General features: G+C 49.2%; 1 protein-coding gene across 3 annotated transcripts in view; it reads left to right on the plus strand.

Annotated features, from left to right (window-relative positions):
* Positions 1 to 15,538, plus strand: part of NUDCD3 (NudC domain containing 3) — a 410,872-nt gene that overhangs the window by 361,225 nt on the left and 34,109 nt on the right. For 2 of the 3 annotated variants that reach the window (XM_069618975.1, XM_069618976.1), the window contains exon 6: positions 8,329 to 8,517. The exons of the other annotated variant lie outside the window; for it this stretch is intronic. In XM_069618975.1, coding sequence (XP_069475076.1) covers positions 8,329 to 8,517 — 189 coding nt within the window. The remainder of the gene's footprint in view (positions 1 to 8,328; positions 8,518 to 15,538) is intronic. 3 annotated transcript variants of the gene reach the window in all.

The raw sequence follows: 15,538 nt of genomic DNA on the forward strand, positions 1-15,538 counted from the left end.
TCTCCGGAGCAAGCTCAGATCCAGCTAAATCACGTGTGCCACTTCCTTCACAGACTGGGCTTCTCCCTCAATTTAAAGAAGTCACAAATGATACCATCGCAGAGACTCCAGTTCATAGGAGCAATCCTGGATACTTCCCTGGGAAAAGCCTCGCCACCAGAGGTGAGGGCTCAAGATATTCTACAGATGGTTACCAAGTTCCAGCATGCCCAACGTCTCCCAGCCTTCGACTTTTTGAGGTTGCTAGGCCTCATGGCATCCTGCATTTTCCTTGTGCCAGAGGCTCGCCTGAGAATGAGATCCCTCCAGTGGGCACTGAGGACTCAGTGGTCACAATTCTCAGGGAGAATGACAGATCTTCTTCAGGTTCCCGGCAGGGTGGCTCGAGACCTTCAGTGGTGGGCCTGTCAGGAGAACATTCTGAAAGGAGAACAGTTTTGGCAACCCTGGCCGGAGATAACAGTAGTCACGGATGCCTCACTCACGGGGTGGGGAGCCCACGCCAACGACTTGACCATCAGCGGTCGTTGGTCTCCATCGGAGTCCAGACTACACATCAACCTGTTAGAGCTGAGAGCCATCAGACTTGCGTTGAAGGCTTTCCTGCCAGCTGTACAAGGGAAGAACGTCCTGATAATGACGGACAACACGGTGGCCATGCATTACCTCAACAAAAGAGGAGGCGTAGGATCACTACCCCTGTGCAGAGAGGCGAGGCAGCTCTGGTTTTGGACAATCCAAGAAGGAATCTCTCTATCGGCAGTTCACCTAGCAGGAGAGAAGAACTTGACAGCGGACGCTCTGAGCAGGCAGAACACAGTCTCCCACGAGTGGGAGCTAGCTCAGGAAGTCCTTCAAGAGATCTTCGCCCTTTGGGGAACCCCTCAGGTAGATCTGTTCGCCACCAGCCTAAACAGGAAATGCGACCTGTTCTGCTCAAGGGAATTTCCTCCGAGAGGAGCTCTGGGAGACGCGTTCATAGTGGACTGGGAGTTTCCGCTTCTGTACGCGTTCCCACCGGTCCCTGTCATTCCTCAAATGATCAGGAGGTTGAGAAGATTCCGGCGAACCATGATCCTAATTGCCCCGGATTGGGCCAGGAGAACGTGGTACCCGGACCTTCTAGACTTGTCCATCTGCCCTCCAATTCGACTTCCACTCAGAGAGAACCTACTCTCACAGAAGGGAGGTCAGGTTCTCCATCCAGACATCAAAACCCTCAACCTTCACGCTTGGCTTCTGAACGGCTGAGGTACAAGGATTGGGTCCTCCCTGATGATGTTATGGAGGTGTTGCTTTCGGCAAGGAGGCCAGCAACAAAGTCTTTATACCGCTGCCGTTGGAACGGATTTTGCAGCTGGTGTAGAGAACAGAATATCGACCCATTTTCATGTGGTACACCAATGGTTTTGTCCTTCCTACTATATTTGGCAAATTCAGGCCTTCAAGTTGGCACCATTAAGGGCTATCTCGCAGCGCTATCCATCTTTAAGCGTACTGCGGAAGAACCATCCTATTTCAAATTACCCTTGGTAATACAGTTTCTAAAGGGGTTAACCAATGTTTATCCCCCAAGACGATTCCAAGTTCCCCTATGGGATTTAAACTTAGTACTAACTTTCCTGATGGGTACACCTTTCGAACCTCTCCATTCTTGTTCGTTAAGATTCCTTACCCTTAAAACAGTTTTATTAATAGCACTTACATCTGCTAGAAGGGTGAGCGAATTACAAGCTCTTTCTTGTAAACCCCCTCATACAATCTTTCACAAAGACAAAGTTGTCCTGCAAGTGAAGCCTAATTTCCTCCCAAAGGTGGTTTCTGAATTCCATATCACTCAGAAGATTACCCTACCATCTTTCTATCCTCCTCCTCACCCGGGGAAAGAGGAAGAGAGGTTACACAGATTAGACCCTAGGAGGGCTTTAAGTTTTTACATTAGTAGACTAGCCAGGATAAGACAGGCAGACCAGCTGTTTGTAGGTTACGCAGGTCACAAGCTGGGGTTACCAATAACTAAGCAGACCATTTCCAGATGGATCATTCTAGCCATTCTGGAATGTTATAAACTGGCAGGGAAAGAGCCCCCTCAAAACCTTAGGGCTCATTCGACCAGAGGTATTGCAGCTTCATCGGCCCTCAAAAGAGGCGTGCCGGTTAAAGACATATGTGCGGCCGCTACATGGTCGTCTGTCCATACCTTTACACGTTTTTACAATCTGGATTCCTCCTCCAGTCAAGAGACTAGGTTTGGAAGGGCTGTACTGCATTCTATTCATCAATAGAAGACAGCGTAAAGTCAGTACTCCCTCCTCCGAATATAGAATACTGCTATGGGAGCCTAAGATGAGGAATACGTCGGAGGACACAATCCCTTCGAAGAACAAGTTACTTCTTACCTTGTAACGTTCTTTCGACGGGATGTTCCTCCGACGTATTCCTCATCGACCCTCCCATCCATCCCCGCAGTTCTACTTCCCTTGTTGTTGCAGTTTACGCACCTTCAGGGTGATTAGTCTAGTCCAGACAGTAATACTGTGGGCTACAAAACGGAACTGAGCAACGGACGCTGCGCGCGGCCTTTATAGGCAGGATGACATCGAACGTCGATACGGCGGCTGTCGAGGGACATCGACTCGAAGGACGTCGACGCGCAGCGCCCTCTAGAGAAAATTTTTTCCGAGGCCAGCAGAGCTGGAAGGAGATATCTAAGATGAGGAATACGTTGGAGGAACATCCCGTCGAAAGAACGTTACAAGGTAAGAAGTAACTTGTTCTTCTGCGACCATCGATAGAATTCTTTGGCTTTGTGTTTAAAGAGGGTGGGGTATCGCCTGATCCAAAGAAGGTCCAAGACATTAAAAAGGCGCGCAGCCTCCGGAATCCGTGTCTGATGTACGGAGATTCCTGGGTATGCTTACATACTGTGGACGATTCATCCAGAATGTCGCCTCCAGGTCGGAACCGCTTAGAGCCCTGACGATGAAAGAATCCACCTGGAACTGGGGCCCGCTTGAGCAGGCGGCCTTTGACGACATCAGAAGTGCGCTAACCGCAGAGAACACCATGTCATTCTTTGACCCTGCGTTTGCATTGGAGATCATTGTAGACGCTAGCCCATTCGGCCTGGGGGCCGTACTGATGCAGATTGATCGTGATTGGGGTGTCCGCCCGGTGGCCTACGCCAGCAAGGCACTGTCGGATACCGAGCAGCGCTACTCGCAAATCGAGCGTGAGGCGCTGGCGGTGCTCTGGGGCTGCAGACACTTCCGGCTCTATGTTCTTGGACGCCCGGTGACGGTGGTGACGGACCACAAGCTGCTGGTTCCCATCCTAGCGGGATCATCATCATCATCTAAGCCGCCGGCGAGGATTGAGCGGTGGATGCTCGCTCTCCTGGAATATGGAGTCACGCTGGTGTATCGGCCCGGCACAAACAATGCGGCGGACTATCTTTCGCGACACCCGGGTGCTCCTGGGGCAGGAGTCCAGGGAGACCAGGACACATATGCAGAAGAGGCAGATTAGCATGTCCATGTGGTGGTGGAGGCGGCCACGCCAAATGCAATGCCCCTCAAGGAGCTGGAGGCAGCCGCAGCAGAGGACGGGTGTTTCGGAATCCTGAGGCACTCCATGCAGCAGGGATCCTGGAAGTCTGTGCTGGAGGCTCTGGCAAGTCGCACACAGGAGGCCAGAACCAGTCTGGAACAGCTGTGGAAGGTCCGGGAGGAGCTCTCCTTTTCAGCCTCCGGCCTTCTTCTCCGAGGGGACTGCATTGTCGTGCCTCAGGCCAAGGTGAAGGAGGTGATCACTCTTGCCTACCGTGGTCACCAGGGTGCCGTCAAGACCAAGGCACGCCTCAGGCTGAAAGTATGGTTCCCAGAACTGGAACGGAAAGTGGACGACTTTGTGGCAGCCTGCGTCTGGTGTCAGGCGGCGTCTCCTCTGCAGCGTGAGCCAGTCATCGAAGCCATGCCTCGAGGGACGCGACCATGGGAAGTCGTTCATGCAGACTTTCGCTCCACCACGATGGGAACCAACTTCCTGGTGCTGGTCGACGAATGCTTTCGATACCCGGAGGTGGAGTCGGTGGCGTTTGAAAATGTCGTGGTGGCCGTGGAAAAGGTGTTTGCGGCCCCCGGATTCCCCCACACACTGTGCTCGGACAACGGGTATCCGTTCCAAAGCGAGCGGTTCTCGGAGCTGATGGAGAGCTGCGGGGTAATCCACCGGAAGATCACGCCCCTCTGGCTGAGGGCCAATGGAGAAGCCGAGCGGCTAATGAGAACCCTAAATAAGACCTTCAGAATCGCCCAAGGCCAGGGACAGTCCCTCCAAAGAGCTCTCTATCAGTTCCTGAAAGTATACCGCACCGCTCCCCATGCCTCCACCGGGGTGGCACCGGCTGAGGCGTTATTCAAGCGGTGCCCACGTGGACTGTTACCAGAGGTGGGTGAGAAGGAGCCGGGGGTGATCTACAACCATTATGTCGAGGCAGACCGGCAAGCGAGGATCGAGCAGGAAAACATCCGGCGAGGGCTTTGACCGCAGCGGCTGGAGCCAGGCGATGAGGTCCTCATCCAAAACAGACACCCCCATGGAAAGCTGTCCCTTCCATATGAGCCGGAGCCGCTGGACGTCATTGCAGTCAAGGTTTCTATGGTAACTGCTTCAGACGGAAGGTCCGCAGTAACACGCAATGTGAGCTTCTTCAAGAAGCTAGGGGACCCGAGGACTGACCCGCCCCCGATCCGGACTTACTGGTGGCCCCGGAGGACGGAGTAAATGCACCCTGTCTGCCTGGTTCCCCGGTCCGGGAAACGGCCATGGACAGATCGCCCGTGCCGGAGGTACCCCCAGAGGACTGGGCGAGGGGAAACCCGCTCACCTCAGCGACTACGTATTGGGACACTTGGTTGGTCGGCCCGAGGTTGAGGACAATTAAGTAAGGGGACCCGGGCCGATGTGAATAAAGGGGTGTTCTTGAAGTTGGGTATTAAAGTTGTATTGTTTTGTTGGTTTGCAGTGTGTAGTTCTTAAATGTTTGTTGTTTGTCCTCCCGAAAAAGGAGTGTGGTGCTGCCCGATGACGGGACGCGCACGCGGCGGTGTGACGTTGCACGCCGCCACGTGCAGTATAAATAAACGGGGCGTTCCCAGCCGCAGTAGTGGGACCGGGAAGCCCGATCCATAAGGACGTGTGTGTGTGTGTGTGTGTGTGTGAGTCCTTCATGTGCTTGGGGGCTTACGGGAATTGCTGGGGCTCTGGACACACCTCCAACACTACAGTGGACTGTACTTAAAAGTTCCAATCCTATCGCTGCCGATTCAGCGTGTGGATTTAACAGGTGGGGGTGTCGTGCGAGTACGCGTGAGGTCTTGTATAGTTAGTGCTTTAAATGGGGGGTGGGGGGAGAAGTGCAAGGTACTCACCAATCTGGGCTTTAAATAGGTCAGGCCTTATAAAGTCCAAAGCTGCCGGGTCTCCCCGACCCATTTCTATTACATGTATTAAACTGTCTCGATTTGCCTCACTTTCTGTTTGTGCCTTGCTCTTTCTGTCTCATTATCTGTATCCCTTTGCTGTCTCTCTCGACACCTTCACTTGCTCCAATAACATTTCCACCGTCTTAAACTCTATGCAGGTCCTTTTTTGTGTGTGATTACGGGACCCTGGCACACTGAACCATTGCAATCAGTGATTCCTACCAAAAGCCAGTAATAATGGTTTTACTTTTAAGTCATTGGCATGAAATCTGATTCTGTCACGAATGCAGTCGCCCCTAAAAGACGCAGACTGATTTTTGCTCCGTTTTAGCACCAATATTGTGATGCCTAAAAGTTGGCAGGCTTTGAAGAAAAGAAGTCAGAAATACAACTAATAATATACAAGTAACTATGATCCATGGGTACATTAGGGTGCGGATACACTCTCGGAAGCCCTATTGGATCCTGCGGAGGGGCGTAGGGTGGCTGTAGAGACCTTCTGATCGGAAAGTTGCTCTGCGGATTTTCGTGATAGCTACTTTTGGTTGGAAGAGGGCCATGGCCTTCGCTCCGCTAATTGCAGGGAGAGGACCGCTGTACCTAGCACGGGCGTGCTAGCAGTCCGCCCGAGCACTTCCGATTGCTTGTACCTCGAAGCACGAAATGCATGCAAATGCCGATGAACCCGCGTTTCAGTCCAGTCTGTGCACTTCGCAGGTAGTGCAATCGTAAATGCCTCCTGTCATGTCCGAGCCTGGCATGAGAAATGTTCATGAATTCCTGTGTGATGCCCCAGCTTTCACCAGCTGCTGAAATAGGAATCAGCATGTCGGCATCAGAGTCGGCCATACATGTCATTATGGAACACCACACACGAGACTGTCAAAACCTTGAAAATCCCCTGGAGTGGAAATTGAGGCCAGAAACCATGCGAAGCTGTTTTACACATGGGTTTTACTCTTCATTTAATGCGCTGGGTGATTGACCCCCTAAATATGCCCCGTTGTTGGGTAGGATTTTGTTCCCAGGACGACACATTTGTGCAGATAAGGTACAGTGAGATATGATTTGCACAGGATCAGGCGTAAATTGTGAAACGAGGGTTTGGGCAAAGTTGGTGATTGGGCCACATACCTGCCATTAATTAAGTTCAAAGTAACTACTTGGAAAAGAACCTAAAATAACATGAACTCATTTTGTGAAGATGTCAAGCATTTAGCTTTATTGTAGCCATCCTGACTAGGCCTAAAGAAGTTACATTTTTTAAACTGTTGGCAGTGAAAGAAAATGCTACGCAATGTAATGCCATTAGCTACAGTCTGTTTCACACAGCATGCAGCAAAATGCTCACCCCTACTATTCACACCTTTTTCACATGCCCCGCACCACGGAGGTGGAAGGCCCAGAGGTGGGAGGTGGGCTTGCAGGAGGACGCACGCTCCCTCCTCCCCCACCCAGGGAAATAGGCAACACCTACCGGGCGCATTTCCCATGGCACCCATGTGTGCAGGGAGGGCTCCGGCTCCAGGACTAGCAGACAAAAGGGACCTAGACTACTGGGTGCCCGGGCACACTGGAAGGTGGCCGGGACAAGAAACTGGCACCTGCCAAACAGGTGGTCCCTGCCCCTGACAGCTAGATCAAAGCCCCCCCCCCCTCCCTATCCGGACGGAAGGGAGACGCAGGGCCTTTGATGTGACAAAAGGGCCTAGATCTGTGGAGGGCATGGTAGCCCTTCTCAGCACTCCCTTCTCCCTGGCACTGGGCACAGCTTTGACAAGGCCTGGCGCACATGAGGCAGAAACAACCTCCCGCCCACCCATAAGAAATGCAAGGGGTGTAGGTAGCACCAATAATAAACGACACACTGGGTACATATATCTCTGGAAAAGGGAAAAAAGGGAAAAACGAGCGCCTCTAAAGAGTCCAATTAAAGAAGGCAACACAAAACTAAAACATAAAGATGAGAAAAGGATGAATCCGGGAAAGAGCTAACTCCTCGCAAGAGGCAATGTAAAAAGTGAAATATGCTGGACAAAAAGGCTACATTAAATAAGGCAACATGTAACCGAAACATATGGAAAGAGGATAACACCCGGAAAAGAGCTAATGCCTTGCAAGAGGCAATGGAAAAAAGGAAAGATGCCACATGAAAAGAAGAAAACAAGTGGCGAAAAATAAAACCAGGCACGGCTCAACACTTAGTCGCAAGCTTTTCTGTGAAGGGCGGCAGGGATCAACCTCGAGTTGGCCATACGGTGGAGTAAGGTGCCCGCTCACCTGATCCCATTTTCCCCAAAATGTTTTTTACCATTCTGTTTTTGTTGGTTGGTTATCTTTATACATAGCTGATTGTTTTATGGCCAAAGTTTTTCCACCTTACCTGACTGTTTGGTCTCATGATTATGGTACTTTAGGACCAGTTCTGATGGAAGGGGGGGGGGTTGTGATTATTGCGTTCTGTCTTACCTGCACCGCTTCCCCCACTACAACACTTCCAGACTTATGATGGACAATAGCCCTTTTCACTTCCCCGCCCCTGTGATCTTGCTTATTTGCTGACACAAAGCAAAACATCAGGGGGAGCAGCTGTGCTTCCCCTGCACTTTGACGTATCACAAGGAAAAGCGTAAACGCCGAGCTGGGCAGTCTATGGCGAGCTGGGGTGTGTGGGACTGCGAAATATGAGACGTTTGACAAAGTTGAGTGCCGGTACTCTCCTCAAACTTGGAAAAGTCCCGGCCCTCAATTTTGACCAAAAATAAGAAGCGCAGGTACTGAAGGCTGGTGCTACTGACTAACCCTGAGCCTGTACTTTCCTTTCCTCCAACCTGTGCCACAGATCAACCTGACTAAGCACGGCGAGTACTGGTGGAATGCCATCCTGGAAGGAGAGGAGAAGATTGACATCGACAAAATCAACAAGGAGCGCTCCATGGCGGCTGTCGATGACGAGGAGCATGCCGTGCTGGACCGGCTCAACTACGACTACCACCAGAAGCTGCAGGGCAAGCCGCAGAGCCACGAGCTGGTACGTGCACTTCTGTTCATTGATGTCCTCGGGGGACAGAGTGGGGTCTTTGCTCTACAGGGGCACAGATTTGAGGCCTTGCCCTAGGCAAGCCTGGGGGTGATATCAATGAAGCACGGAGGGGACGATGGAACCGCTGTAACTATTGCTTGCAGTTCTACGATCAGAGGAGCACTGTAGGCCAAGACTGAGTTGCTCTGGCAAAGCTGCCTGTGAGTCGGTGCAGTCCCAGGGAGCAGGAATGTGGTCATTGTGTATATCCAGGACCGACTGAAGTCTGGCTGAAAAGCCGGCTCGTGGGAGACCCATTTCATAATGATATTTGGGCCCCCCTTGCCCACAGCTGGGGCAAAACGTCTGAGGCACCCGTTGGGTTCTATATTTATAATGAAGACATAAAGGAATGCTGTGAGGGCATTAACCGATGCAGATCATCACATAACATGCAGCCAGTGGCAGCAGAAACACTAACCATCCACTGAAAAGCTATTAAGTCTAAACTGAGTAAAAGGGCAATGATGAGATAAGAACGTTGCTAGATACTGCAGAACCTGAGGGAGGTGATGACCTAAGGGCACACGCAAATGCAGCCTGTACCATGGAAAGAAAGATTGGAAGCTTAGGATCGCTGTGTTTATCGCTACCGTTCCGCAATAAGAGGTCAGATCAAGACTGAGGTGCACGTGGGTCTCTGTGTGACAAGACCGGGCCAGCCACCAACTGTACCATACTACTAAAGTGCCACTGCCAGGACTGCAGTTTAGTGGGTAAAAGAGTTCGGGGGTGATCCATGACAAACTGCGGATTTGCATTGGTCTGACTCTAGGCACATGAAAGACAAAGGACCTATTGCTCCGCATGATATTACAGGACTGTCTTCCCATGCAGTCTCTCTGGCACAATTGGTTAGTGCAATGGCAGATAGTAAGCCCAACCAAAGCTGGCTGGCTTTAATCGTTACAGTAAAATCACCAAATAGAACATGCATTTAGTATATAACAGACTATTCTGTTGATTTGTAAAAAAAAAAAGCTCTTTGCAATGCACCCGTTTCTTCTGTTGGGTATATTACACCCCCCTGCAGGCAATGCAGCCTCTGAAGACCCCCCTCCACAAAACCGGGACCGGGGAACCAGGCTCCCAGTCCCAGTAAAACCCGACGTAGCTAGTCACCCTGGTTTTGTGCCACCTTGAGAGCAGGAATTGCGAGCCAGGGATTCCGAACCCTTCATGTTCTGCAGTCAGAGGAGCACTGCAGATCTGCGTGTGGGGGCCTGCACGCCCCAGCTTGGCTTATTCCGCACAAACAAGGAAGACTGACTGAGCTCTAAAATAATTCGACTTCCTCTCTTTCTGGTTATGGGCTTGAGAGTGGCACCGATAAGTAGGCAATACTCTAGAACACAAGACAGTATGAACACGAGAAAGGATGTCCAAAAAAAAGACTAACCCGAAAAAACGAAAACCTACCCAGGGGAGGGGTTCATGACCTTCTGAAAGGTACTATAAATTAATGTTGGTTAGTCATCTAAGTGAGGTGCTTCCACCAAACGTAATTAGTTACTGCCCCTTGGTCCCGTGGATTTACCGCAGGATTATAAGTGGTGGTAGGTGGTTAAAGTCCCCATTTTTTTGGATTCCATTTCCATATGACTTCATGGGGATTTTCGGCAGAATGTCCGCGGCAGTAGTGAAACCGATGGTGCTTTTTATTGGGCAGTAAGGTGGAGGATTTAACTCCAGCGTTTTGCTGCGGTAATGCAGTGTCTGCGTTACCACTGTTTTTTCTGCACCGCCGTACTTGTAATGAGGGCCCATGTGGTCCTCTTGGCATTCCCTGAGCTGCCCCTTCAGGTGTTAGGAACAGGCTATGTTGAGGAATCTTCCAATTTGAGCGAAGTACATTTCCCGACAGGCGGCCTTGGCCAAACGGCGGCCTGTTGGGAATTGGTTTATGCACTTATCACGCGTGAGGGACCAGAAGTGGCGGAAGCGCGAGGTGACTGGTAAGGAGGGGGGGGGGAGACTGAGGAACGCACAACACCAAGGAAATGGGTGGAGAACCAGGTTTGTGGGGGTGTCCACCACGCTGAAGAATGGGGAGCAGGCACACAGATGCAATCTACACCATTTGCTCACAGGCCCTATTGTTCTCCTTTTATTAACACATTTCCTCGCAAACATAGATGGGAGGTTGGGTTTAGGTATTTAATTATGGTGGGGTTGTTGCAGGTGGTTCTCCCCCTGCATTTTTTCAGCGGGGAAATGTGTTAAAAAAATGGTGAACAAAGGTGCCTCGAGCAAATCTCACGCAAACATCATAGAACTACATAGATGTTGTATTCCTGCAGTGCTGAAGACTGCCCGGAAAAGCAGGCTTCGGAGAAAAGACGCCTGCGGGAAAACAACATGGATCCCTATATTGATTTCCTGGCAGTCTGGCACACTAGTAGAAAACATTCCCCTGTCTTGGCAGCTGAAGAGAAGATAGAGGGTTCTGAAGTTTACATATATGGCCATTACTGTTTCTGATAAATTAAAGTGGTATGCACATATTTAAAATCAGTCATTAACAGTGGCACAGCTGAACAGAGCCCTGATTAGATTTGCAAAAAATGGGTGAACTCTCATCAAGCCTTACCTTCGAATTTGTCACGCAAAATCGGTCTGCGTGGCTAGCAAGGGCTCAATCTAGGACAAGGAAAATACTTTTCGGCATGTATTGTTGGCCTTTCTTGCTGTGCCCCTGTGCTACCTCTGCTCCTGGAATGTGGCCAGGCTTTGCTTTATATCTAAACGACCTGAGAGTGCTGACTTTCTGGTTGCATGCTTGGAGAAACGCCACACCCAATCGGGCTTGATTCCATTAGTGATCCAATGAACTCTGATATCCACGTGCACAATAGCTGGTTGAGAGATATTTAAGAGAAACATTATTTTATTTATTTGTAAAGCGCCTCAGCCCGAAGACAACAGGGCGCTGTTGCATGAAACCAGTTACATGTAAACATAGAGGCAGGCAGTGCACGTTAGTGTCAGACTGGCCTCGGGGCCATAGATCTTCGATCTCTTTTCTGGCACGGGTGCAAGGTCGAGAGATGTTCAGTCTTGGCCCGGGAACTGCTCGGCAGGGAGCTACTTCGGCGAATAGCCAGGTTTTCAGGGCTTTGCAGAATGGCCAGTATGATGTTTCTGCTCTTGGGGCAGATGGCAGGTCATTCGTTGCCACAATCAGGGAACCTTGAACCTCCTCCTCTGGCTCTTTTTACACTGGGTAGGGTTAGATGGTGGGCATAGGCGCTTCTGGTAGGTCTGTCGGATTTGGATCTCACAATTTATTGGGACAGGTATTGAGTCGCTGTGTTGGATAGGCATCTGTGTGTGATTGAGAGGACTTTGAAAATGATTCCTTCCCTGACTGTGAGCCCAGTGCACTTTCTTACTCACGGGAGGGATGTCGTCTCTTTTTCGGGATGTTGAGTGCGGGCCCGAAGGACATTATTTTGGATTGTTTGTAGTTTCTTTAGGTTCTGCTTGGAGGTTCCTGCAAAAAGGGCATTGCAATAGTCCAGTCTAGCCCCTGTCATTGCGCAGGCGATTGTTAGGCAACTGACTGGGGTCAGGAAGTGTCTAGTGGCATTGATAAGCTTGGCTGTGTATGCTGCTGACGAGGCGATCAAGTTCACTTGCCTGGAGAAGGTGAGCGATGCATCGAAGTTGACGCCTAAGGTTTTTACTGATGCTGAGGTGGGGGATCTATGTCCCATCAATGATGAAGGTGGAGAATTGGGGGTCTATGTTCTTCAGCGTTGTGTAACGGTTTATTGAGAAGCCACCCTCAACACAGGTAGTTTCTTCCCTCCCCACTCACGTGGTTATGAGACAAACTGTTTAACAAATTCTTTTTTTAGCCCTATCTCAGACACATATCATGCCCCTTGGATCCCTCTCCCCTGAGCTGACAATGAGCCAAGAACCAGTCCAGTGTACGGGAAATATATTGGTATTTATTTAAATGAACAGTAATAGAAATGAGCATGAAAATATAAAAAACACCACTTTATCCGTGGCACAACACAATCAACTTCTCTTAGCATACATACATCACAGAACACAGACAAAATGTTTACTTCCTGCAAATTCCACTGCGCAAAATAATTACATTCATCAATAACAAAGGCACTGATGTAATGTGCAATGTTGATTTTCCTGCAGGCTTAAAAGGGGAGCAGTAGGATTTCAAGATTAGTAAAAATACATATGGCAGTTATAATTTTGCCCACACTTTTGATTAAAATAAACACAGGGCGATTTATCGCTTGGTTTTCAGACCCCCTACCCCTTGCTTTGGTTTAGGTTGGGAAGTCAGACATAAAAATTGGAATGCTTTGGGGAATTTTGGATTTCAGACCCCCCCCACCCTCCCCTTACTGAACGGTGTTGGGGAAGCTGGATAAAAAGTTTGGACTGATTTAAGAACAAAGAACACCCCATCTTCCTTAAAGAAGTCGGGGTCCGCTGAACTACAAGGATTACCCAATTAATTTATAGGCTATACTTTTCATGACACACTGGGAAGTGAGCTTTGTTCATTTTGAATTTGAACAAAATTCACCTTGTAGTATTCTGCCAAATGGGGAATTGATTAAATTAATATTTTTGGTTAAATAGGTTAAGGATCTACACAAATTTGGTTAAATAGGTTAAGGATCTACACAATTCTGCAACCCCCACCCACTATAATGGGAAAGGATTCAAAGCAAGCAGACTCCCCCACCTTTTGGTTTCCCCAGGCTCAGTTCTACTTACATAGCAAGCCTCTGTTTAAGTTTCAGGAAAGCCAGCTGCATCTCAGGGCACTATTAAAAGATAGAGCAGGGGTCTGGTCACTTCACTCTCCTAGATGGCCTCCCGCTCTCCACCATAAGACCCATTCAGCTTTGAGGCCTCCCTAGAGATAGACAGCTCCACCCAGATGCACTCCCAGTAATCTCCTCTGGTGTCTCCTTCCAGCAGTCAGATGGTTAATTTCAGCAACCTTCCTGATGGTCTGTCTCCTCTCTGTCCTCCTGTCTTTCTCCTTTTTCGGTCTGTCTCAGTCCTAGTGCAGTCCCCCTTATATAGTATTGATGACACCACCAATTTTACAATCTTGGGGAAGTACCCTGCAATATTGTTTTCACTAACTTTTTCAAAAAACGTTTTTATTTGCACACACATGTGCAGGCCGTTTTTGTTTTCAATGTTTAAAAATCCTGTTTTCCATGTGACCGGGATCTTTGATGCCGCCTTTTGTAAATTGAAATGCTGCTTATCTATTGGTAACAGGTAGTCCCCTTTCCACATGGCTCTTTGTTTTTGTTTTTCAAGTAAAATTAAATGCCAGGCTGTTATTGTTTCAGTGTTTAAAATCTTGCTACTCACGTTAAGGGCCTTTCAATGCACCCCACAGTTAGGGAGTCCACCAATAAGATTTCTGTTTTGTCATCGTTTAAGCACAGGACACTTTCTGCCATCCAGGATTGTTGAGTAGATGCTATTGACTGTGCAGGAGTCTTCCTTGTTCCTGCCTGAAAGTTGTAAGAGGATTTGTGTGTCTTCAGCATAGTTAGTGTAGGATATGCCGATGCTGTCTAGGAGGTCAAAGAGGGGCTTGCTAAATATGTTGTATGGGGCGGATACAGGAACCTTGAGCGACTCCGCAAGGGACGGGTATGGGTGGATTGCTGGCCATGTCAGAGAAAACTCTGGTGGATCTGCCCTCTAGAAAGGATGCTATCCATGGCGTTGCCTCTGGTGGGAGAAGTTAGCTGCGTCTAAGAGATGACAGCATAGGGTTTCGTGATTGACCAGTTCGAAGGCGACTGAGCGGTCTAGAAGGAGGAGTAGTGCAGGTTTACCCTCATATTTGAACATGTCTAGCTAGTTTTTTTAACGGCCTTGAATTCGCTAGCCCTCAATAATGCTAAAACCGAGTTGCTCATCTTGGGCACTCAGCAGCGGCTAAAGAATCTAGATGTGAAATATGATAACTTTCTGATTGGTCAGCATGTTATTCACGTATCAAAAAACGTAAAAACTCTTGGGGTCTACTTTGATCCTCAGCTGTCTTTCACCCGGCAGACCAATTACCGTAAGTCTTCATGCTACTTTTACATCCAACACCTATGGCAGATTCGTCCTTATCTGTCCAGAGAAAATCTTGCACTGATGGCGGCTGCAATTGTGAACTGCAAGCTGGATTGCTGTAACAGTCTTTTGATTGGTACATCTCAGGCAAATCTTAGAACATTGCAGGTGATCCAGAACAGCGCAGTGCGAGCTGTGCTTGGACTTGGGCGCAATGTGCATATTTCTGAAGCAAGACACAGCCTGCACTGGCTGCCCGTCCAACAACGGCTGCATCACAAGGGGCTGTCTATCGTGCATAAACGCTTGCATGGTAAGGCCCCATCATACCTCAGAACAAGGTTAAAAAAGAAACCTGTTGGCCGTTTATTACGATCCAGCGGCAATATTTCTCTGTTCCAACCCATGTCCGTGTTGAAGGGGTTAGGAGGAGCCAGTTTTAATTCCTGGACTCCTATCCTATGGAATTCCATGGCAAAACATCTGGCTAACATCAGCTCAGTAACTGTTTTTAAGAAACAACTGAAAACTTTCTTGTTTGATCCAGGCCATGGGTAAGGTCTCCTCTCCTCTTGCTACTGACGCTACCCTCATTGTCTGTCCTATAACATCTTATGACTCCTTGTTTTCTTGTAGAGTCTGGCTTGTTTCCACCATTTTTTTTGTCCTCTTCATATTCTATGTTCTCTGTTTCTTTTTCTCTTGTGTGCGCCCTGAGGCCTTAGGGTTAGTGGCGCAATACAAGAACATAGATAGATAGATAGATAGATAGATGGATGGATGTCCAGGGCGGCAGTTTACGTGCCATGGCCTGGTCTGACACCCGATTGGCGCATCCCAAGGATATGGTTTTCTTCGAGGCAAGATTGCATCTGGATGTACGCTACTCTAT

Source organism: Ambystoma mexicanum, chromosome 10 (assembly GCF_040938575.1).
Source record: "Ambystoma mexicanum isolate Mex_15411 chromosome 10, UKY_AmexF1_1, whole genome shotgun sequence".
Classification (NCBI taxonomy): domain Eukaryota; kingdom Metazoa; phylum Chordata; class Amphibia; order Caudata; family Ambystomatidae; genus Ambystoma; species Ambystoma mexicanum.